The 23,060-nt window shown below is 40.0% G+C and overlaps 3 protein-coding genes across 7 annotated transcripts in view; 2 read left to right on the top strand and 1 right to left on the bottom strand.

The window, feature by feature from the left end:
• hiw (MYC binding protein highwire) overlaps positions 1 to 4,438 on the bottom strand; it is a 177,549-nt gene extending 173,111 nt beyond the window's left edge. Inside the window, exons 1-15 of the mRNA XM_076690362.1 lie at positions 4,298 to 4,438; positions 3,706 to 3,769; positions 3,399 to 3,641; positions 3,181 to 3,334; positions 2,909 to 3,111; positions 2,513 to 2,830; positions 2,263 to 2,430; positions 1,962 to 2,180; positions 1,684 to 1,885; positions 1,221 to 1,610; positions 991 to 1,156; positions 851 to 933; positions 641 to 775; positions 342 to 539; positions 61 to 257 (exon numbers count right to left, since the gene is read on the bottom strand). Of these exons, the coding sequence (XP_076546477.1) occupies positions 61 to 257; positions 342 to 539; positions 641 to 775; positions 851 to 933; positions 991 to 1,156; positions 1,221 to 1,610; positions 1,684 to 1,885; positions 1,962 to 2,180; positions 2,263 to 2,430; positions 2,513 to 2,830; positions 2,909 to 3,111; positions 3,181 to 3,334; positions 3,399 to 3,641; positions 3,706 to 3,769; positions 4,298 to 4,392 (2,835 nt within the window). The 5' untranslated portion in view covers positions 4,393 to 4,438. The remainder of the gene's footprint in view (positions 1 to 60; positions 258 to 341; positions 540 to 640; positions 776 to 850; positions 934 to 990; positions 1,157 to 1,220; positions 1,611 to 1,683; positions 1,886 to 1,961; positions 2,181 to 2,262; positions 2,431 to 2,512; positions 2,831 to 2,908; positions 3,112 to 3,180; positions 3,335 to 3,398; positions 3,642 to 3,705; positions 3,770 to 4,297) is intronic.
• Positions 4,410 to 8,653, top strand: LOC117608698 (RING finger and SPRY domain-containing protein 1). Of its 2 annotated transcripts, XM_034334218.2 has the most exons (13): positions 4,414 to 4,544; positions 5,167 to 5,475; positions 5,547 to 5,731; positions 5,834 to 6,154; positions 6,225 to 6,390; positions 6,476 to 6,658; positions 6,742 to 6,808; positions 6,897 to 7,037; positions 7,120 to 7,235; positions 7,316 to 7,459; positions 7,542 to 7,759; positions 7,832 to 8,092; positions 8,261 to 8,653. In XM_034334218.2, the coding sequence occupies exons 4-13, from the start codon at positions 5,940 to 5,942 to the stop codon at positions 8,346 to 8,348; spliced, it is 1,599 nt and encodes a 532-aa protein (XP_034190109.1). In that variant the 5' UTR covers positions 4,414 to 4,544; positions 5,167 to 5,475; positions 5,547 to 5,731; positions 5,834 to 5,939; the 3' UTR covers positions 8,349 to 8,653. The 2 variants fall into 2 exon arrangements, with proteins under 2 accessions (XP_034190118.1, XP_034190109.1); XM_034334227.2 differs by lacking the exon at positions 5,167 to 5,475 and having other exon boundaries at positions 4,410 to 4,544.
• Positions 8,654 to 9,623: 970 nt separating this feature from the next.
• LOC117608677 (serine/threonine-protein phosphatase 4 regulatory subunit 1) overlaps positions 9,624 to 23,060 on the top strand; it is a 112,064-nt gene continuing 98,627 nt past the window's right edge. The window contains exon 1 of one of the 4 annotated variants that reach the window (XM_034334157.2): positions 9,624 to 9,752. Coding sequence is in view for 2 of the 4 variants with exons in the window: in XM_034334205.2 (XP_034190096.1) it covers positions 10,250 to 10,325 (76 nt within the window). In the remaining 2 variants the exon portion in view is untranslated. Of the gene's footprint in view, positions 9,753 to 9,876; positions 10,326 to 21,793; positions 22,881 to 23,060 lie in introns of those variants that run through there. The other 3 variants (XM_034334205.2, XM_034334150.2, XM_034334167.2) reach the window with 3 other exon arrangements.

The raw sequence follows: 23,060 nt of genomic DNA, 5'->3' as shown, positions 1-23,060 counted from the left end.
ATGCATAAGAATGTTGCTATTTAATACCTATGGTAAACAAGCCTTAATAATAATACGAACTTGATAAGCTCCGAACGTAAACACTTCGCCTTTTGAAGTAAGTATGACAGTATGATTACTTCCAGCCGCAACTTGCGTTGCTATTCCTGGTAACTTAACGTGAACGACTCCAGCATGTGCTACTAAATCTCCTACACCCAGCTGACCATATATATTGCTTCCAAATGTATAAACTTCCCCATTTTGTAAGAGCACCACTATACATGGTATATAGTACAAAATTACTAATGTTCATTTTATAAATTTATAAGAAACATATAAATCAAATCGATATGTATTACCTGTATGGTGCAATCCACACGATACTTGAACCACAGGACTTTCGCTGGGTATAGGAACTCTAGCTGGTGGTATACTAGCTATTCTTGCCGCGTCACCTCGTTCAATATCGCTTCCTCCAATACCTTCTTCAATCATCAAATTAGTACTTAACCCCAATGCCATTTTCCCGGTACTCTTTTGTATCACGCTTGGACCAGCTATTTTATACGAAAATTATTATCAGATTAAGTATTATACAACTTAATTTAATCCTTAAATACATATATGCAGAGTTCGTCTATTTTCTGAAGTCATCTACCCAATTTTTGATTATTCGGACCTTTCATCTTCATTCCATATTTCGCAGTACTTGGACCTGCTTTGGTTCTCTGCTTCTGCTTAATTTCTCCCAGACGCCTTTGTAAATATTCCCGAAAATTGGAACTGGATCTACCTAAAGTTCATTATAAATATTCATAAAGATGTTTGTAATCATTCCTAAGACAATGATTTATAGTTAAATTTTTACCAGTGGTACAACTTTTTCTTGCGCATGTTCGACAACATCCGCATTCCGCGCAACCACTGTCACCCTTACCACATCCACATTCCCTGCAAGTAAATGGTTTTAGTCGTTTGTGCTATACAAAACTTAATGTGAATACGTACTGGCCAGGGTTTCGATCCGGTCGTATACTACTCAAGCATGATATACTACAACCAGTGCACTCTCGGCACACCGTGCAAACCATACAAACACGATGCTTCCACTGATGTAATCCTGGAGGACACATCCCTCTTGTTTCCTCCCAATCTTCAGTCGGTTCTACGCCGTCTAAATGCAAATAAAAATATTTTATTTCTTTGATAATAAGAAATTAAAGGTCGTATATAATCACCTTCTTCTGTCACTAAAAGTTCATCGTCCGCTGTACCCATCTCCATAGCGACAACAGAGACATCCTTATTTACAGCATGAACTGCTGTAAAATCTCTACCACACTGACCCTTATTATTAATCCCAAATGTATACAGATGACCTTTGTTAGTTAATGTCGCAGCATGAGCTTTTCCTAACGAAACGTGAACAACACAGACATCTCTGAGATCGGTAACTACCCCTGATACCGGATCACTGTGCAAGGTATCTTTGCCAAACATTAACAAAGCACCCTCTTTAGTGACTAATGCTGTCGATCCATTATTGCAGGCGGCGTCTACAATAAATTGTCCTTCTACCTTTGCTATCTTTTTTGGCTTAACCGGTTTGGGTTGTCGACGAACTTTATCTAACATTAGAAAACATGTCAATTTCAGAAAATTTTTTATTAATTTTATGTTGCAAATGAATAATGTACTAACTGTTATCACCATCCTCTCCACGCCTAGCAGTTCCAGCAAATAAAACAGAACCATCTTCCATAATCATAACAACGTGCTGACCATCATGACCAGCCGCAAAATGTACAAGTCTTGGTCCTTTTCCAAGTGTTAATTCTACCCATCTATTAGGCCTTGTATTACTTTTCATACCAAGACAAGTTCCTTTTCCAGTATATAATACCTGGAACATATATCGTTTACGCAACATACTTTAATTTCAATATAATTGCCGCATTGGAAAACGGCTAACCGCTTACCTTTCCAGACACAGTTTTTAATAAACCAAATTCTTTCCCTGCTGTAACTGTAGCAATTTCGTCGTCACAGCCTGGATTTAATATATGAACGGCTTGTTCTTCATCAAAAGCAGAGTATCCAAAAACATCTACACATTTTCTTGCTAATTTCAATGGTAATTCGGATGCAACCGCTACTGGATTACTTAGTGTATTTATTGTTCTGACTACAAAACCATCCTGTACCAATAAATAATATGAGATTTATATTAATCGCTGAAACATTATAAATTTGAATAAATGAAGAAGATAAATGACTAACATCTTTTCCCGCTGTTATCATTCCTAAACATTCGCCATCGGAAAACATAACGGAAGATGACCAGTCACGACCTTCTAAAACGGCAATTCCTGTGACTACAAGGGTTTCTGCATCAATGATTAGTAATTCGCTCTGTTTTCGGGGTGTACACTTAAAATATAATGTATTCTGAAATAACAAATTTAATATTAAGAAAACGTTGTACGTATATTTATACATATATCGAAGATCAATGTTTAATTAAACTAACATTTGCATAACCGAGCCAACCGGTTTCCGTTGGATAAAAATCTGCTTTCTGAATATACATATGACCCCAAATGGTTCCACCGTGACCACTACCAATTTTTAATAATCCTCTATTTGTGTGTAGGTACAGGTACTTTCCGTCACTCACAAAACTTCGTCCATTTAATGTTATATTATTTATCTCATTTGGTAACTTAAGCGTAGAAGTATAAATCTTAGAACATTTAGGAACTCCATATGTAATCCAGTCTGGCCGTATAAGTTTTCCAAGTAATACAGCTTGTACACTTCTTTGTAAGGATGTTAATACACATGGCATCTACGACACATAAACTGTTACTCGAAACGATCGAAACTATAAAACAGATCGTCAATAACAATCGGGAATAAGATTTACTTGAATATTTTGAACTGCTAGTGCTCTAGGACACATGAGTAAAGCAGCAATTGCTGCTAACAGACGACCAGTATCACCTCTGACAACCACAAGGCTCAATAAACATGCACAAGCAACTGCAGTCAAATGACTACCATCATTTGCAGCTGCTGATTCTGGGCCGTGTGAAGTTGCTAGATCCAACAGCAGATCAAAAAGTGGATCTAAGAGAAAATAAAAGTATTGAAAACATAACACAGACATAAGGAATTACATATGCTTTTATACTTTACCAATAACATCATCTGGTTCAGACTTCAGCCCTTCTGGGAGTTGTCCTTGCAATATATCCAATAGAGCTGATAATGCTTTTGTACATAAAAGAGGTTCAATTGCTCTGCTTTCCCTCATTAACGTGAAAACACTTCGTAAACCAATGCCTACAATCTAAAAACATTTGAATTGAAATATAATACTTTATATATACATACCACATGCTTTCACATGTTACCTTTGGTAAACTCTGTATAGTTGATATCCTATCCTCATCATCACTTTCTGTATCCATAGTCTCACTATGTTCTGGTGGTGATGGAGAATTACAATTTGATACTCTATAAACCTCATTTGTTGTTCTAGCATGTTTTTCCAAAATAGCGCTTCTAACACTAGCAAATACAGCAAATGCAGAAGCATTGCAAGGTAATTCTATTTCTGGTGGACTATTGTAATTTAAATCTCCAGTTAAATCAATCTGTAAATATGAAATATGTAGACTTAATTATATTACAAAAAATGTGCAAAAGAAAATCAAATACCTTTTTCTTATCTCTTTTACGTATAGATTTATTTTTTTTACATTTTCTCCATTCTTCCTTATTTCTGAAAATTAAAATATATGATCTATCATATGTACAAAGTTTCCATGATATATTAAAAGAAAAGTTACAGAGAGAAATTTTCGAAAATAATATATTTGGACTTGTAAAAGTAATTATTTGTAATAATAAAAATACTTTTTATTTACAAATGAATGTTACATCCTCATTTTTATTAATGACTAACTTAAATAAAATAAACTTAGTAATTAATTCTATAAATTATCATTTAATTGACAAAAATAATGAAAAATAACAACCGTAAACTGCTTTAAAACAACGTATCTTATCCTACATGAGAACTGTCAAACTGACAATTGTAATAAACAAACAGTTTTAGGTTACTTTGAAACATTTAAAGAAATATCGCATATTTTAATAGGTATGCAGCATAGATCAACATATTTGATGAAAGCAAGAATAACTTATCAGATTTTTTATCATAATTGATAAGTTTGATAAATGACAGATGAAGTCACCGCCAAAAGCGTCAAGTAAACAAAGCTTGAGGGAGGTTATACACATTTCGCACCTCTGTGCCTCGGCAATGCTTTTAAAGAGATCATAAAAACATTTCACGTAATTCTCCGGCTCGGGCAGCAACTTTTCGTGGTCCCCAGACACCATGTTGTGCACAAAATTTTCAACGTACGAATCACCAATTCATTTTTGTAATACTATTGATCGTTGACATTCTCTCGTCTTCCCCATGTGATTGCATCGCAGGTCTATAAAAAGGGCCATTCAACGATTTTCATCGAAGTATTTATTGGTTCAAGGTACAATTTCAAATTCACAAGTGACAGACAACCTAATATAGTATTATTTGAATAATAATCGTAAACGGCCAAAGATCCGTCGTTGATGTATGTTAAGAAATTCGTCTTGAAAGTACCAGACGGACCGCGACTGCCTTGCGATTTCGAGTTTTCGATATGCATTATCGTTTTAACGCAGATCCTTCGATATGGCGGCTTGTCTTCAAATGAACTTGTTTTAATATTTATGTTTTTGTAACCTAAATACATTTATTCAATCTTATATCTCTAAACATACTTCTAGGTTTAAATTTGCTATATTATTACCTTCATAAGTTTCATAAATGTGTATATCAATTTCATACAATTAACTCAATTTTTTAATAATAATAAAATATAGAATAAATGTAGAATAAAAACAATAATATTTTAAAATGGCATCAGTAAAATGTATTTTTTTTCTATTTTAAATGAATTTTACTTCTCCTAATAAGTTCTTGAAGATTTAAGTATAATCTCTCAAATTTATTTTATTATTAAAATGTAAAAAGTATTCGGATAATAAAAATTCTAAATGATCGGAAAATCTAAATGAAAAGATCGTAATTTAATAAACGTTAAAAATATATATGTATCTGCGTAGAAAGCCATATCTTATATGGGATTTAGAATTGATCACTTCATGCAAGAGATAGTACGTATAGTGTGCATATCCTGTTATGCTGAGATTACTGTTTTGAAGATTATCGAGAACATAACCTAAAAAGTACGACTTAAACAGTATAATTACGCTTAAATTCTCATTTTCTTATAAAGAAATGAAATGAATACATTTTTTTGATTTACGGTATGAAACATGTGATTAAACAAAAAATTGGTAAAGGATCAAACAACATCTTTCTGTTTTAATGAAAACCAATGAAAACATAACCAAATGACAGCTTTCAAGCAAGTATGTCATATTCATATACTTAACGAACTAAATTATAAAAATATCTGTTAATAATCTTTCTTTACTTTCAGATAAGCTACCTTGCTAAAAATACTATTATAATTGCAAGCTGATTTTTGTTTACTTTCGTTAAACTTTTATTAAATTTGCATCTATCTATGTATTTAAAAGGAGTAAAAAGAAAACCATATAAAAATATGAAAAATAATTACAATTAATTGTGATGAAGGAGCATGATTTTCCCAATATATTTTTAGTATGTATTGCATTAAAATTCAGCATTTATATAATACCCTAACACTTATAAATGCCTATCCATACATAATATTGTGACTTTGAGAAAATAAATTGTTTTTAGCTAAATGGGACACAACAATTACACATGTCACTCAATTGTGTAAATATCACATAGAAAAAATATATCATAGAATATCTTGAAAAGTATTTATTATAAAAGTGTGGGAATGGGCAATTGTTTGTGTAAAGATCCACTAGAAGATTTTGATATATATAGAGGACAAAATCATGCAGGAACTGAAAATACTGTATTACCAGAATCAGGTGTAGATACAGTTGCATCTGGTGATGTAACTTCTACACCTTTCAAATTTCCAACTTCAGCCAATATTGATAAGTTAGTACTTGAAACTCTTGGAGTTATTGGTTCTCTTGTTGATAAGTAAGTATCATAAAGCTTAGAACCTATATGCATCTTGTAAATTTATTAACTGGTTGTTGTGTATATCCAGTGAACAAGAGCCACCACCTGCAATGTTAAAATTACATGCAATTGCTGATAAAGAAGATGGATGGATCCAAGTTGTCAGTTCTATGGTTAATGTTATTCCTATGCATAACCCATTAGGTCCTTCTGTTATTACACTTTTATTAGATGATTGTCCACTACCTTCAAAGGTAATGGACATGACAAAACTGATATATTTGTATTTTGCTTATTATTTGTAACTAAATTATTATGTTATTATCTTAATTATGTTAGGAATCAGTTCTACGGTTGTCACACATGTTTCAATTATCCCAAAAACTTGGGAATATACAAACAAGTGCAACTCAACAACGCAATATTTGTGTAGTACTGGGTTGTATAGCAGAAAAACTAGCTGGCCCAAGTAGTATTGCTATACTATCAGAGGCAACTTTGGATTATCTTATTTCAAATCTTGTAAGCTTAACTAAGTTTGTAATTGTAAATATGACAAATATGAAATCTATCTCCTGACACTTATAATTTATGCATTCTTCCAGAAAGAAAATATTGATGCTTATGTGGTTCTGTATTCATTGATAGCTTTGGAAAAATTTGCACAGACAAGTTAGTGATTATTAGAATAGTCTATGCAGTTGCCATATCAGTATCGATATATTTTAAATTGTATTCATCCATTATATTATATTTTCAGGTGAAAATAAAGTAACTATAAAAAAACGATTAATGGCAGAAAAACCAAATCCATTATTAGAATTGGAAAAATGGGCAACAGAAACTCATTATGTACGTAGACAAGTAGGTTTCTGTGCACAGTGGTGTCTAGATAACTTGTGTAAGTATTAACAAACGATTGAATGGAAGAATACGTTTAAAGACAAATTGTTATTAATACATGTACACTTTGACAATTTCAGTTTTAATGGAAGGTAGGAAATATTCACATGATGCAGTTGATATGAGTGGTATTAATGTTATGTTAAACACAAAAGATGTAAGTGAGTACCTGAAAATATCACCCAATGGTTTGGAGGTGAGACCTGTTAAGAGTGATGTACATCTTATCGAACGATATTTGTATATTGAAATGTATTGTTCGTATCATAATTTTAGGCGCGGTGCGACGCGTACTCGTTTGAAAGCGTAAGGTGTACATTTCAAGTAGATTCAGGAATATGGTATTATGAAACACTTGTCATAACTACAGGTGTAATGCAAATTGGTTGGGCTACAAAAGACAGCACGTTTTTAAATCATGCAAGCATTTCATTTTTAATTTAATAAACATAACTTCGATGTTATTTGCTCGCTTTTCGCTCATTCTTTTTTGTTATTTTAGGAAGGATATGGTATAGGCGATGATGAATTTTCTTTGGCTTATGACGGCTGTCGTAGGTTGATATGGTACAATGCAAAAAGTGAAAAATACCACGAAAAACCATGTTGGAAGGCCGGAGATATTTTGGGTTGTTTATTAGACTTGAACAAATTAGAAATCATATTCTCCATAAATGGTGTCCCACTCAAACCTTGTGTTCAAGTTTTCAAAACCGTGAGGTATATTTTTGTTCACGTATCTGGATATATTCTAATTAAAGTAATTATTAATACATAATTTGTACGTTTTAGGTCTGGATTTTTTGCAGCGGCTAGTTTCATGTCATTCCAACAATGCCTTTTTAATTTCGGAAATGTACCTTTTAAATATCCCCCTACTGATCGTGAATATAAGAAATTCAATGATTTCGCTTCTTTGAAGCCTGAAGATAAGGTTGTGCTTCCTAGACACATATATTTAGACCAACTGAGGAAACTTAGCGTTAGAGAAGATTCGTGTACATTGTGTTTTGACCAAAGAGCATCAGTGAGATTGTTACCGTGCAATCACAGGTAATATATATGCATGCACATATTTAATCTTAATTATTAAAAGAGTAACTGTGAATAATCATCAATCAAATAGATGTATAATTAACTATTACTTAGAATATTAAAGGAGAACCGATTTCTTTGTTAACTAATCAAATAGTTAACATATAAAAATGAATATTCTTTCAGAGGATTTTGCCAGACGTGTTCGAATCAGTTGGTAGAGTGTCCAATGTGCAGGGCTACAATTGAAGAAGTAGCTCTAGATAACACATGACACAACACAAGTACACCAGCATTTTTTAATACTCTTCCACTACCTTTCTTATATTATACAACTCTCAGGAACTGTCGCGAGATAATCACAATTGTAAAATATCGTGCGTATCACGTATGGGATATAATTATATCATTCTGCGCATTTGTTTTCTTACAATACAGTATTTTAAATCAAGAGGATTACAAATCAATCATAGAAAGCAAAGTCACCTTTATATGTATCACGCTTCTAATGTGTATCACTCTAAACATTGCTTTCAAATATGTGGATGTGATATATAAATTATCGTACTGGAAATTCAATTTACAGGAGAACATCATGTTACATCTATCGGCTGTGCGAATTATTTTCTTTAAATTTGATCTATATAAAATTCGCATTTAATTAAATATTTAAAATAAAATAGACAAATTTAAATATTTGTTTTTTTATATAGTAGACATTAAAACAAGATTAATATTTAAAATTTACATTTGAATTCCTATCATTGTATGCTGTACATTTCCAACTTAATATTTGTGACTGGTTCACAAAACTATAAAACTATTTTTGTCCATGAATTTAAAATATTTCTCTCTTAAATTATGAAAGTCTGCAATTACCTGTACTTGTCAGTACTGACAAACAAATAACTGAATTTATGGTATAATGTAAGGTTGATTTTAGAGGATTGTAAAATATTGATATCATGTAGTATATACAGAAAAAAACCGTACACGTATAAGCTCATATTATATTCTTATGGAGACATAAAATGTTACATGTATAATTTTGCAAAATTTTTGTATCAACTAATGATTTTCATTCGCAACCTTTCCTATACATAAGATACCAATTTATGTATTAAATATATAACTCATATCGTATCCTCTATTTTTTGAATTCATCTACTAAAAAAAGGAACTTATTGTTCCGTAAAATTTTAGCAATTAATCATATACGATCCCTTTAAGCATTTCCGGTCAATCTAATTTTGAAATCCCATACGATAAAATCAATATATTTTGTACTCATTTAACTCAATAGTACAGTATCGTAATAAAAAGATATATTAATTTAGTCACTTGACTTTAATTCAGTCCTCGTTAATAACTAAGAAATAAATATTTCTGCCATTGTCGTTTCACTTTCAAAATCGAGGCAAGCGTTGAAACGATAATCAGAGTTGTTAAATATATCGATATATCTGTAAATGTTAAAGAACGATCTCTCGATTGCGGAAAGTTAAATGCGTGGCCACGAGGGCGCGCTACAGTTTGTTACAACATGGCGGGTGAGTGAGTGCCTGTGGATCGAACGAAGCTGCTCGAAAACACGAGGGATTTTCAGCTAACCCGTGGTGTTTGTGGGTTTCAGATATATCCTACAACCAGAAAGAAAGACTGGACGACTCAGACGAAGGTGAGTACTGACACAGAAATACATTATTGATGGTTGTAAACGTGCGCGGAAGGGGTTGGCCGTTCGGCACAGTGGCCCCACCATCGAAGCATGCTAGTGTCTGGCGTGCGTGGCGGTGGCGTGGTCGTAAACTCGTGTTCCGTTTTAAATACGTTGCACCTTGATCAATTTTCGGGTTAAGTCGAGTCAGCAATTTTATTATCAACCACAACGGCATAGTTACGATACCATTTGAACGGATGTCACGTTGCTATTCGACTGCAACCCGTATGTCACGCCGTGATTCTCACATGCGCGACCAAGGCATGAGAATGCTTCGATGGCGTTTTATCGGTTAGGGGGCGCCACAAAACGTGCCGCGCTGTGTTTACCTCGATTGCAAGCTGAAAAAAGAAGAAAACAGAAAAAGGGCACGCGGTCGCTTTCCGTCCTCATCTATTGTTTCTACAGTTTTTCACTGGTTTCGTGTACCATATCGAAATGCCATATGTTTTCCAATGCTTCTCGAACGTTTATGTCTCGATCTTCATCCTCAATCTACAAGTGACGACATACCACGACAGTTAACGAATTGTATGTATTGTCTTTTTAACATATACTAACATTTATTTTACGTCATTCCCTTTTGTATAGTTCAAAGTCAGTATACGAATTAACTATCAAATTCAAGTGAATGAATATTGTTTAAATTCCGAGAAAAACAATTTTCACTGAATTATACATAACATTAGTTAATGTACATGAAAATATGAATTAATAACCCCCCTATTATATTAATCAAACTCGAATTGTATAAAAATCGATCAAATGGAGCGAAAGAAACGTTGTTTTGGTATATTGAAATAAACAAAGAGTTAATGCGCGGTTATTCGCCTATCGGGGTTACTGATCTTCGACTTCCATCTATTTGCTACTGCCATCTATCGTATACAAAAGTGAACCAGATTATTAGCTCTCGATAGAAGCACATTTCCCGTAAGATTCCGAAGTAACTAACCGTTGGATCGAAATACGGAAGATACCCACGGATATGGAATCGACAGGGTATCGTAGGCTCGATCGATGTCCGATTTATCGACGATACGTCGTGGGTGGACCGTTTTAGGTATGTTCGTAAAGAATATGACGCGTGAACTCTTATCGGAGTATGGCTGGACCCTGTGAAGCCGATAAAGTCGGCACTCTACGTATATGGGGCATCCACCTTTGTTTCTTTCTTTCTTTCTTTCTCGTTCTCACACATATCAACACCCTCACCAACTGTTGCTGCTAACTAACTCGTAGTTGGCCCTAATCGACTTTATCTAACATTCCAGAGGTCGTTTATCAGCTTGGCTTACTTATGTTTCCAAGCACGACCAGATAGAAAAATATTTGAGCCTGGTGCCCTTTCGATCCTCGAGGCAACGACCCGGTTCGGATCGGACCTCGTACTCGGGCCCCACGAATACGTATCGGTGATTGAATTCCAACGATCGATTCGTAGAATCTTCTTATCGATCTTACGTATTCAATAACAAGTACAATTTATACGCTGACTCACGGATTTATAGAATCGATTGATGTCTTCGTCATTCTAGAAATCATAAGAAATCTATGTTTGCTTTTAATAAATTTCTCAGTTTCATTACCTGAGCACGTGGCTGATATAAATGGAAAGTAATCATTACTTTTCTTTACTCTTCATTTTTTTTCCCCTCAACTTTTCCTTTTTCAAATGACTGATTTGTTACGAAGCTTGAGCGTACAGGTTCCTTTTGCGTGAGTAATCCTTTTGCGATTCATGGCTCACGTATCCTATTTGATGACGTGCAAAAGCAGCACGTGACACATCGCTTCCTGATTCACACTTCCGATCTGTCGATTGTCCACTCGACTTAACGCACCTTGAATTCTTTTTCTTCATACCTTAAGACCTTCGTGCTCTCGAATCGTTCCAAGTCATGTTTCCTCGAAAACAGATTTCTACGGAAACGGAGAGAAGAGGACGGATTAGGGTTTTGATTTATTTCGAAACTCGGTTCGATAACAATGGTCCCTCTTTCTGGTCGTCGCGTTTCGAGTCGATCGTTGGAACGCGGTTGCTCGACGAACGTTCGCTGAATTTCTCGATGTCTAACATATGGCTATGGCTACGGGAGTCACGGCGAAGCGATAGTAATCAGTCGCGATTATGCAAATGATTCGGTGACTGGCTGTGACAGCCAGCGGGTCGGACGTTTCTCGGGTATCAATGAATCCTTCTTTTCACTCGTGCAACAATACCGTCATATTTACCGATCGTCCACTTAATTCTTGCTTACGGCTATATAAAGAAATTCAAATTGTTAAACTGTTCATAGTTACTCCGCGAATTATATCATTATTGTTTCAAGTTGCAGGAAATACATGTTCCTTTTAACACTAAACATAATGACCGTTTTAAAATACTTATATGGGAAATGTGCAATGAAGAATCCTATAATTTGTAAAAATTGCCGTGAAAAAGAATAAAATAATTATTATTTTGTTCACTGTCTAATTGTTCATAATCGTCACTCTATACTAACCCCTTAACGCACTAATTAAAAATTCAAAAGCGGTCGTTTTTTCATCAATTTTTTTATTCTCTACTTTCTTAAAATACAAAAGAACATTAACAAATCTTGGAAAAAAAAATGTTGTTTTATGCAAAAAAGACCGAGGTAATTGTACCTACTTCACTTAACCGAGTTAACTCGAGCAACGAAAAAAAACCTGTAAATTTTAAACGCCTTTTATATTTATATAAAAAACCAAAACTGCAGGTCTCATGAGTTAACTCGGGCGCGCGGAAAAATATCGTTTTCTTAAACCCGACTTAACTCGGACGAGTACGCTAAGAGGTTAAGGAGTATGTCTTTTTTAAAGCGGTCATTCGACCACTTACGGTAGGAATAAGAATACACGAAGTGTCGGTGGTTATAATGTTAAACGATTCAATTGTTTTCGTTATGGATTTATAAATTTCAACGTCCGTTTCGAGTCCGTTTCGGTTGCGGATCATCGAGGTGTACGCGACAGGATCGATCGAACTCCAACAGGTACGATGAAATCCTCTCGCGAAACATTTGCCACGAAGAAAGAGGAACAAGAGTCTGTTTAACTGGTCGCGTACGTTGCTCTCCCCGTTCCTCTGTGTTTGCGTTTATCGTCAAAGTGATCTCTTTCTCTCGTTATTTCCTCGGGCCGACGTACGACATCGATGTCGGGACGAAAAGGATGGTAGTCGTATATATATATAAAAAAGAGAGAAAGATGGGAAAGAAAGAAAAAGAAGGGAGAGGAATAGGAGACGAGTATAGGTGGATATACAGAGAAACTTTAATTTCTTGGCATTGTCAGGAGTTCCTTGCCCTTTCAGCCTTTTCAGTTCGGTGGTCTGTTTTTGATAGGAGGCCACGTCGTCTAGACACACCGGGGGTTGCCCAGCTTTTATAATCGCAACGAAATGCACCCCTCCGTGCTCGACGCAAAAATACCGGTTTTTTTTTTCCTTTCCCCCCACCCTACCCTATATTTCTCTCCGTCCATCTCTCTTTCTCTCGCCGTTTGAATTTCTCTACCCCCCTTTAGCATCGTGTCACCCCTTCGTTCCACAGCGACGTGCCGCCGCGCGTTACATTAAAATGATTTATTCTCTTTATTAAATTCGCATTCGAGGCTACGAGAGCACATTCTCGGCCTCGCTTGAATCGAATCTCGAGACCGAACGATAACGTGTCTCATCCGGCAACGAGACCACCGCCTCTGTCCGAAGTGTACAGGACTGGCTTCACCTTTCTTCTTTTTCTCTCTCTCTCTCTCTCTCTCTCCGGACGAGAGGGTAGTCAAAGGTCACGGTGGTGCATAAATTTCACCCTTCTTTTTATCCACGGGCACCGTGTGTCTCGTTAGTTCGATTCTTGTTTAACTATTTAACCATCTATTCCCGCGTTCCTGAACAGTGCCGGCATGTTCAATTCATCCTGGCTACGATCGAGAGGATCGGATATCAAAGAGCGTAGAGTTAGCGGTGAATAACAAAAGAGGATGCTTTGCTATGATAGCAAACATGTTTTATGATTTTTTGCATAATAAAAAGAAATTCTTTAGTCAAAATGGTGTTGATCTAAATATGAGTCTTGTTAGGTACGACGGGGGTTGAGAATCTACAGTCGGTTTTACCTTAGCCTTATAATCATACTCGTGACACAAAGTTATGATAGGTGCGTGAAATATTCAAAACGTCGATTGTAATGAATGATTTAAATATAACTGTCACAGTGGCAACTCGTAATGTCACCTCTAGCTCAAAGACACCAACTTAAGACTTTGATTTTTCATGAGGACGGTTGAATAAATATCGTGGACTAGAAAAAGTTTATCGAAGCTTTGTATTTTATTGAAAAGAAATTCGATGTCGAGTTGAAGCGGCGTTGAAAATTCGTCGATTATTCCCTTTCGTAAATTCACCCCCTGACGGATGCGACGACCAGGAGGAACCGAGCCGAGCGGTGGCGCCTCCTATCGTCAGATCGGACGCTCGAATGGCGGCCCGATTATTACATGACATTCCTCGAATACCATCCAGACCTCCCTCGTCTCCACCAGCCAACCAAGGGCTCCTTCTTCTTCGTCTTCCCTTCCCTGCCACCATTTCTTTCTCTCTTCTCTACATCCGCATACGCGCCGCGACGTTACTCTGCCCTCACCGTGTTGTCGAGGGAACGCGAGCCGGGTAGACCTCTGGAAACCTCGAAAATAGGCCCGCGATACGAATGATAAAAGGCACCCTCCTGCATCCTCCGCTCGCAACGCCCTTCGCGGCGTCTTTGCATCCTGTCGGCGCGGAGGAAGCGCCGATCGAGAATCAGCCGCGCCCTGAAGTCGACTGGCTGTGAGTTACACGAGAAAATGGACGAAGCAGAATCGAATTCGTTTCAAGTTTTATCAATTTTTTTACCGACGATCTTTCATTTCATTCTGCGATTCTTTTGTAGTTTCTTTTAAACAATTACCTTTGCAAGATTCTTCAGCATAGTTTTAGAAATATCGTTTCTGCGCCCTGTTAGGTGAATTTTTCTATTTATTTTATACTCGTCGGGGTGTTTTTCGACGAACAAAACGCGTTAACGCGTATAGACGCCAAAGCAGAGAGGACGATGACGCCGGACGCGGCGGCGGTTGCGAGAGCTATACGATCGATTCGCGGCCGCCTTCTATTGTCGCTGCCTGTGTGTAAGGGTTTGCAGTAACCCCCTCCGGAGAAGGACGCTGGCTGACACCCCGTTAGAGAAAGGGAAAGACAGCGTCGGTGAGAGCGAGAAAGTGGCGGTAGTAGAGAGATAGTACGATTCCTCGTAAGCCACCGAGCGAACCCATTCATAAAGACGAGGCCGTGACTAACGAGTAAGGAGAAACGAGCGCGAGTCTCCTCCTCTCTCTTTCTCTCTCCCTCTCTTCCCCTCCCTCTATTCTTTACTTTCATCTTCAACATTTCTCTCTTTCTCTCTCTTCTTTCCTATCGATTTCCTTTCTCCATTCGGCTTCTTCTTTTCCCGCTCCATTATCGGCCCCGCTAACGAGTCGAATTTTTCCCTTCTTTTCATTCCGTTTTCGCTATTCCTATCCTTCTTCCCGATATCACGATCGTGGCTAATTAAGGGCGCGTTTTCACGATATAGTAAATCGCGACGTTTAATACCCTAACACTGATGTTAATAATATATCGATGAAACTTATTAGGAGAAGATACGAAGTTAAGATTTGTTGGACGACTCGAATTCGATTTCCAGCGGAAACGATCGATCGGCCATCGGTCGTAGGGTTTTTGCGAACGGTCACACGGGAACCATGGTAGAGCTTTGGTTCACAAGAAACCGTGAAAATCGCAGGCACGCAACGGGATGTTAAAACGGCGATGACAAGGAGGAACGTTGACGGCCTTTCTAGTCGGGGACGCTTCCGCGTTCCATCACGTGGACCGACCTCCGGGAAGGACGCGACATCATCGATGGTGACCGCGATGGTACCGGTTTCTTTTTTCTCGCGTCCTTCTTCTACGAGTACTCTAGCTGATGGCATTGTTCCGAGCTATTGGTAACGGCCACAGTAGATTCTGCCTTAAAAGCAGAAAGTTCGTCTTCCTCGGCACGTAGATGGCGAACGAGCCATCTTTTTCCTCCACGCAGCCTCGCTAGAGTTCTTCTCGTTCTTCGTAACGCCATGTTTTTTTCATATTTTCATCGCGAATCGAGCCACTTAAGGGGTTGTTCAGACCTTTTTCCCTTTTTCTTTTTTGATAATCCCGCATTCAAGTAGAGCTTTTCTATCCCGCTTCGTGGGATAGGAGGCGCGTGAACGCGAAGCGTCATAGCTGATCGGGAAATATCGAGATAACCCTTCGAGGGACTTTATTACGAGACCGGGGAAAGTTTTGATTGGGTTACAAAACTCGTTCGCTGAGGGATCGATGGATAGCTCGGAAACGGAAAAGCTCGATGTAAACGCACCCTCTGCTTCTGCTCGCTCTCTCGCTTTCTCTCTCGTACGCTTCCAATCACCTCTTTCTCTCTCTCTCGCGTCTACTACCCCGGCCTTGGCCCAGCGTTCGATGAAAACCAGTAGCCCTTCCGCTTGCTTTTGGCCATTGCGCGCGGGGAGAAAAAGAGCGGGACAGAGAAATTGAGAGAGGAGAGGGAAAAAAAAACAATCTAGCTAATTTTTCTACCGCATACAAGGGCACTGGGACAACCGGTGTGAAACTAAAGTGCCACCCCACCCTCGGTCCATTCAGTCACCCTTCAAAGGGATCAAAGGTATACGTGCAACCTTTATCCACCGAGTTCTGCGAATCTGCGATACTCGCTGCGACATTCGTTTCTCTGTATCTCCTAACCTCGATACCTTTCATCGGGGGACTCGCCATATTCCCTTTCATTCATTTTACACGTAGAATCATTATTTATCAAGTATCGATTAATTCCTGTTATAAACTTTGAAATAATTCGATGGGACGAGTCTCGTTCTTCGTGCACTCGTCGAACTTCCGTCGTTTCTCGTTGCGTTTTCTAATATCGCGGTTCGTGTCTCGGGTTATCCTGATACCCGGTGTAATTATTACCGTATACGTGACTTTTGATAGCTCACGTACGGCTACGATACATCCGATTTCGCTATCGAACGAGCGTGCTGGAGAAAGAAAATCGCCCGTCGACCGAGAGACGAGCCGAACGGCTCGAGTAGCGGCGATAACGCGTCTCGATAACGGGGAGTTTATTCAGAAAACGGTTCGACGATCCCATTAATCAAACGCCGGCCCCGAGGAGAATCGACGGTTGGCATAAACGCAACGTGCGAGTAGTACAGCTGGTGCGTTATCAGGTAACCTTTTAGGGGGTTGAACGAAAGGAAGGAGAGTTGTGAGATAACGATGCAACGATGTCGTAACACCTTTCTCCTCGTCATTCTTTGGTGCAATGTTTTCTTCTTAAGGAATACGCGGGGGGGGACCAGCACGAGTCCGCCTTTTGTCTCGGTTCTCTCGTTTCCGAGCCGGTCGTCCGATTAGGCAGCCCGTGTAAATGTGGAAACTAAGCTGCTCAATGGACGAGCCTCGCATTCTTCGCCTCTCTTTTTTAAGGCACGTGTCGTTTTGTGCGTCGCCCGTGTATGCATTCCACACGTGGGTGTGTAGTGTAAATAAAATTCCACGGGTTGTCGGATTCCAATCTTCTCGAAGGGAATCGTGTCTAGTAGACGAGGAGTAGGTGTAACCTGTGACTGCGGCAATATTTAGAATATCGGGAAAGGATTTTATACGGTCATTCTCTTCATGCTTTTTGCCGTTTCGCGAAATTGCGACGGAATTTCGAAACGGGCCGATAGATCGTTGAAAAATCGTACGATCGAAGGAATTTTTAATTAAAACACCGTTCGACCCGTTTTCGTCGGTGAAAAGCAATTACGCGATCGCGGGGGTAACTAGAGGAACGAACGATGGAGAAAACGAATCCCATCTCGGTCGGTGTACGAGCCGGTACGTCATTTCATGTATTTTTAAAGCTTTCCTACGTCCGATTTAACGCGGTGTCAAGCGACGAGAGAATGGTACGACGAGGATATCGAGGTCAAAGCTCGAAGCGGTACGAGAAATTTGTCGTCGCTGGAATGTGCCGGTTCCCGCGCTATTGTTGCGACAATTTAACGCCGTTGTCTCCATCTCCTCCTTCGTTATCTCGCCAACAAGTTAATCTTTATAAATAGCTCGAGCCACGGTTATATTTAATCCTGACCCTCGTGGTCGGTGTTTGTATCTTCGGCGTTGCTCGCGCGATGCTGGAAAACCGACGCCTGCACTCGCCCCTATGAATTACGCGTCTCTAGCCTCGGATAGATAACCGTCGTCCAATCTTCTCTTTTTTTTTCCACCCTCCCCCATTCTTTTTTTTTTTTTTGGCTAGCTACGTTGCGGAAGTACGGGACTTCCAATTAAGCGGAAACTACGTTATCACTTTGACTGTCGCGTCATCCGCGCTTTGAGCGACTCGTGAATCTCTGCAGTAAACTGCCACCCATCTTCTGCTCGACAATCTCGTTTATCCGCTTCTGAACAATTTTACTAATTATGTGCGGGGGATAAGGGAACGCAATTAACCGGATTTGTTAGAATTTCGAAAGTGTCGGGTCGTTTTGAAATGTCACGTTATTTTTAGGATCGTGGGTGTAATTCTTGCGGATGAAAGTTGGGTGTCATTCTTGATCAAGAAGTAAAATTATTAATTGAAACTCCTAGTGACCTTCCGAAGATTTCTGACCCGGTTCTCCAAAATATCTACTCGCCGAGGAACTAGTACACCTTTCTGAATAATAGAAAAGCTTCTCAGGAATATCCATCCAGCGTGCCGTTTTTATCGCGTACCATTTCTCGTACTCGTCTTTTCTCGTGGTCCTTCGGTTAACCTAAATTTCAGAAGCTACCGGTAATCGATCGATCTTCCACTTCCTTCTTTTTTTCTCCCCGCGCTCGCTCGCCAGATAATTTTTACGCGATCGATCGATCGCGTCCTGTTCCGATTTCGATTCCGGAGAACAGAATTTCCTGGAAACCAGGAAAGGTATAGTATTTTCCGCGCGATCGTTGAGAAGAGAGTCGATTTTTCGAAACGGCACGAACGTTTTCAGACGATCTTGCTAGAAAAGTCAGTTGCGAATTAATCTTGGAGCTCGACCGACAATAAAACCGGACTGTCCTTACATTCCTGGGCAGTGTGTCGCCCGCTATTTTAAGCCCGGAGTTTAATAAACTTACGTCTCTTAATTAGACCTACTTCTCTCCTACTCTATCCTCTGACGCCTGTCTCTTTCTCTGTTTCTCATTCCTTGCCTTTACGTTCTGACGGTTGAACGCTCGACGAGCTCTATCAAGGCGTTGTTAACCCATTAATACCGAAACTTGCGTATATATAACATTTTACTGCGCCCTTTGCAGTTGCAAATTATTTTCTTCGTACACAATCGACGCTCGAATTGTAGGAATATTATACGAAAATAACAAATCAATGAATTAAGTCCTCGGTATCGAACGTATTGGAGAACTTTGTACGTCTTATTTTTCTGCCATAATCGAGACCCCTTTTATCGTCACCGATATTCTCGGTACGAAATATCTTTCGCGTCGATTTATCTGTTTAAAATGGAGGGAAAGATAGGATGCAAAATTTGTACATTTCAAAAGGTACACGTCGTCGCGATACGCGTGATTAGATTAACCATGGAATGGCGAATCCGGGTCATCCGTGACCCAGACCTCGACGATTCGATCATCTTGCACTTAAAATTTTGCAGTATCTTTTGACTTGTATATTCAGCTCCTCATCGGATAATTATCGGTACGATGGTGTGCACCAGGTATTTCGTACTCTTCTTTTTTCCCCCCTCGGTGCAGCGTTCATGACGCCACGCGAGTTAACGTGTACGTCATGTTACGGCACTGGCGCCGCGTACGCTCGCTATTCTATGATACAATCAATGAATGACTGACTGCGTGCCGTGACGTTGCCGTGCTGGTGACCGTGATGACTTATCTCGAGCTTTTCCCTTTTGCTTTTCTACTCTACGTGCATCGATTTTTCTGTTCGAACGACTTAACCAACTTCTCTTTCACCCTGCTAAAGGTCGATTTATGCAACCGGCTCGCAATATTATCAGTGATAAATTTATCAATGATATTTAATCAGCTGGTGGAAATGGACGTGTGTGAGATTCCTGAACTTTGATCTCTTGAATTTCCACTTTTTTATTAATCCTCTGCTAAGTGTAGACAATAAAGATTTTAAATTATTTTAAATTAATAATACTCTGTGCGAACTTAAGAAGGGAACCCAAAGGGTTAATCCTAAGATAGCGATCGGTGTTTTTTGATTGCAATTTTTTAAATTTCTAATACCGATCAGTGACGACTCCGTAGGCAAGGACCGCGTTAACCGCGGCTTTTAATCGCGAGACAACGAGAAAATTAAGGAGAAAGCCGAACACACGGTATAAAGGCCGACAAAGCGTTGCTCGTAGTTTTCTCCGCTTCCCCTCGCTTCTATATTCGTCCGTTTCTTCTCCCTTTCTCTCCTTTCATCCGGTGCCACATTAACGACGTAAAACGTACGTTCGCCACGGCAGACCGCACGCCACGATGCAATCAATGAATGACGGTGTGGCGTGGCGCGGCGCGCGCACTGACCGTGATGACTTTTCTTATCTGCCAGCCTATCTTCCTTTCTCTTTCTCGCTCACGATTCCCTGCCCGTTCTTACCGTATCCTCCCTTCTCGCCTCCGTCAACGGTTAACATCGTTGCTCCACATCTGTTCCTCTCTTTTCTTCCCCATCCCAGCCGTCTACACGACTCCCTTTTTCCTTTCCTAGCCTGAACACACTCCGTACCTCCTTCACAACTTCTTTTTTTTTCTCTCTCTTCACTCTCGTTCACTCTTCTTGGGCCCCTCCGCTGCCTCTCCATCCGGTTCGCATTACGCACGATGCGTACGCTAGCTAGTACGAGGAGGAAGCGAGCGTCTCCACCCTTATCGGGCTGCAAACGGAGTCCACGCTCGAGACGCTCGATCGCTGGATCGTTTTGACTCTGCTCCTAAAGGAGAATACTGAAGCAAAATACAAGGAGTTCGTTTGTGATGTTCGATGCAAAAATATATATCATTGTATCGTTTGCAAACGTTATCTATTAGAGTAAAAATAGAATTTATCTAATATAAATTTGTTTAATGACGGCCCTGTTTCGCGTATTTCAAGTTGCGCCTCGTAACCGGCCGCTCGATGATTCTCGGTGGAATCGCGAGCACTGTGTCGAAGGCGTGGTCGTAAAGGTAGGAAATATAGATCGAAAGACTCTTGGGTCTAAAATTGTTTACCTCCTCTCGTCTGCTTCCCGATACATTCGTCCCGGCATAGTCATTCGGTATTTTCATCGTCGCGTCGTAAATCGACGATCGGGTTAATTTAAACGTTCCGTTTGACGTCTCTAAGTGACCTTGCCGCGGCTGATGTACCGTAGAACAAAGGCAGTGAAACGGAGAAAGAGAATCGGAGTCAACAAACGATTCCGTCGATCCGTAGTGAATCGGTGTGGCTCGGGTGGCCGATCGAGCGAATGGTCGTCCGTAGTACGGGTTGAAAGTGGAGACGGGAAAAAAGGAGGAGGACGATTAACGAGACGGCAAGGTAGTAGAAGAGAGAGTTAGTCGCGTCGCGGCGTATCGTCGTGGTGGTCGACGGCGTCGTCGTCCTCGTTGTCCTCGTCGACGGTCGCCGACTATCGATCGGTGGCGGGCGTCGGCGTCGGCGTCGGCGTCGGTGCCGCGCGGTGGCGCCCCCGTCGTTTTAGGAAGGTCGGCGACGGCGCTCTCGCTTCGTAGTCCGCCCCTGGGGGGTGGCGGACGAGGCGGAGGGGGCGGTGGGGGGCACCGACACGCAGACCAATCATGCCTTTGGTGGAGCCGGCAAGAACCCGGCGTGTACGTGAGGCCGCCACACTAAATGCGGATTTATCAGTCGACGAGTCGCGTTCATGGCGTTAAACTTTTCGTCCGTTCCCCGTTGCTCTGGTTTTCTTTTCTTTTCTTTTCTTTCTTTATTTTTCTTTCTCTCGCACCCACGGGATCGACGTCGTCCCGCAGTCCGGAAAGTGTCGCTCGTCGTACGCGAAACGATCGAGAAAATCGCCAAGGCGTTCCCGCTGCGGCGCCCCTTTTTTTTTCTTCACCGGGGGGCGGTGGAGAACGCGACCAAGGATGCTGCGTCCTTTGGAACGTCCTTTCGGAGCGTCGCGTCTCTGCCGGCATGTCGCGTACCGCATCGCTCGGGAGTTTCTCCGTTTTATCTGGTGGATGAGTGATAATCAAGTGACACGATTCTACTTTCGGACGTGGACTTGCGAGATAGGACATGTGTGATCTTCAATTTGTGTTCATTCCGTCGTCGATGCCGTCGAATCGACGTTAACATGTGTGTTCCTTGTCTCATCCGAAACATGTGAAAGGGACGGTTTCTTGTCTTTCGAAGAATATTTCTGTCATCGTCACGTATGTTCTCATTGAACGAGAATGGACAGGGAAACGTGGCGGTTCGTTGAATCGTACGACGTGGCAAAAAATGGCATCGTAATGCGGGCTAAAACACGGAAAAGGTGGCGAGGATCCTCGCCGGCCACGCATGGCCGTTTCGCCCGAAGGATGTCGTAAAATGCCGGCGTAAGGATCCATCTCGCCGGTCAGTAACCATTTTCCAACGTTCGTAAACGCGGTTGAAAATTCTCTCGTATTAAACGAACAAGAGACGAAATCAAGCGTAGAAATGACGAGAAGAAGCGCGGTAATCAAAGCGAATTGCAACTGGTAATCGTGACTCGTGACAAGCCCAAGAGCATACCACGAAAATTCAAACGTTCCTGTGATTCTCGGGATTCTTTATTGTGATTGTTCTCGGCGAATATAACGTGTGAGTGCGCGATTTGTTTGATTGATCTCTCGAAACTGTCGCAACGATGTTTGTAGTGACAACGCCTGGAATCACGTGGATACAGGAAGAGATCGTTGGATTTCCTCGAACCATCCTCAAGGTAAGATCGTTCGATCGATCTTTAACCAATATCCCAACGTGAAACGATTTGAATTACATAACTGGAAAATCATCTTAATCGAACGTGTTCCCAATTTCAATTTCCGTGTACCAAACGTTTCTGTTTTAACGACGTATCAAGTTACGGTCGCACAATATCTGCTTACTCGAACGGGTAATA

Source organism: Osmia lignaria, chromosome 9, assembly GCF_051020975.1.
Source record: "Osmia lignaria lignaria isolate PbOS001 chromosome 9, iyOsmLign1, whole genome shotgun sequence".
In the NCBI taxonomy this organism is placed as follows: Eukaryota; Metazoa; Arthropoda; class Insecta; order Hymenoptera; family Megachilidae; genus Osmia; species Osmia lignaria.
This window is presented reverse-complemented; position numbering and strand designations above follow the sequence as displayed.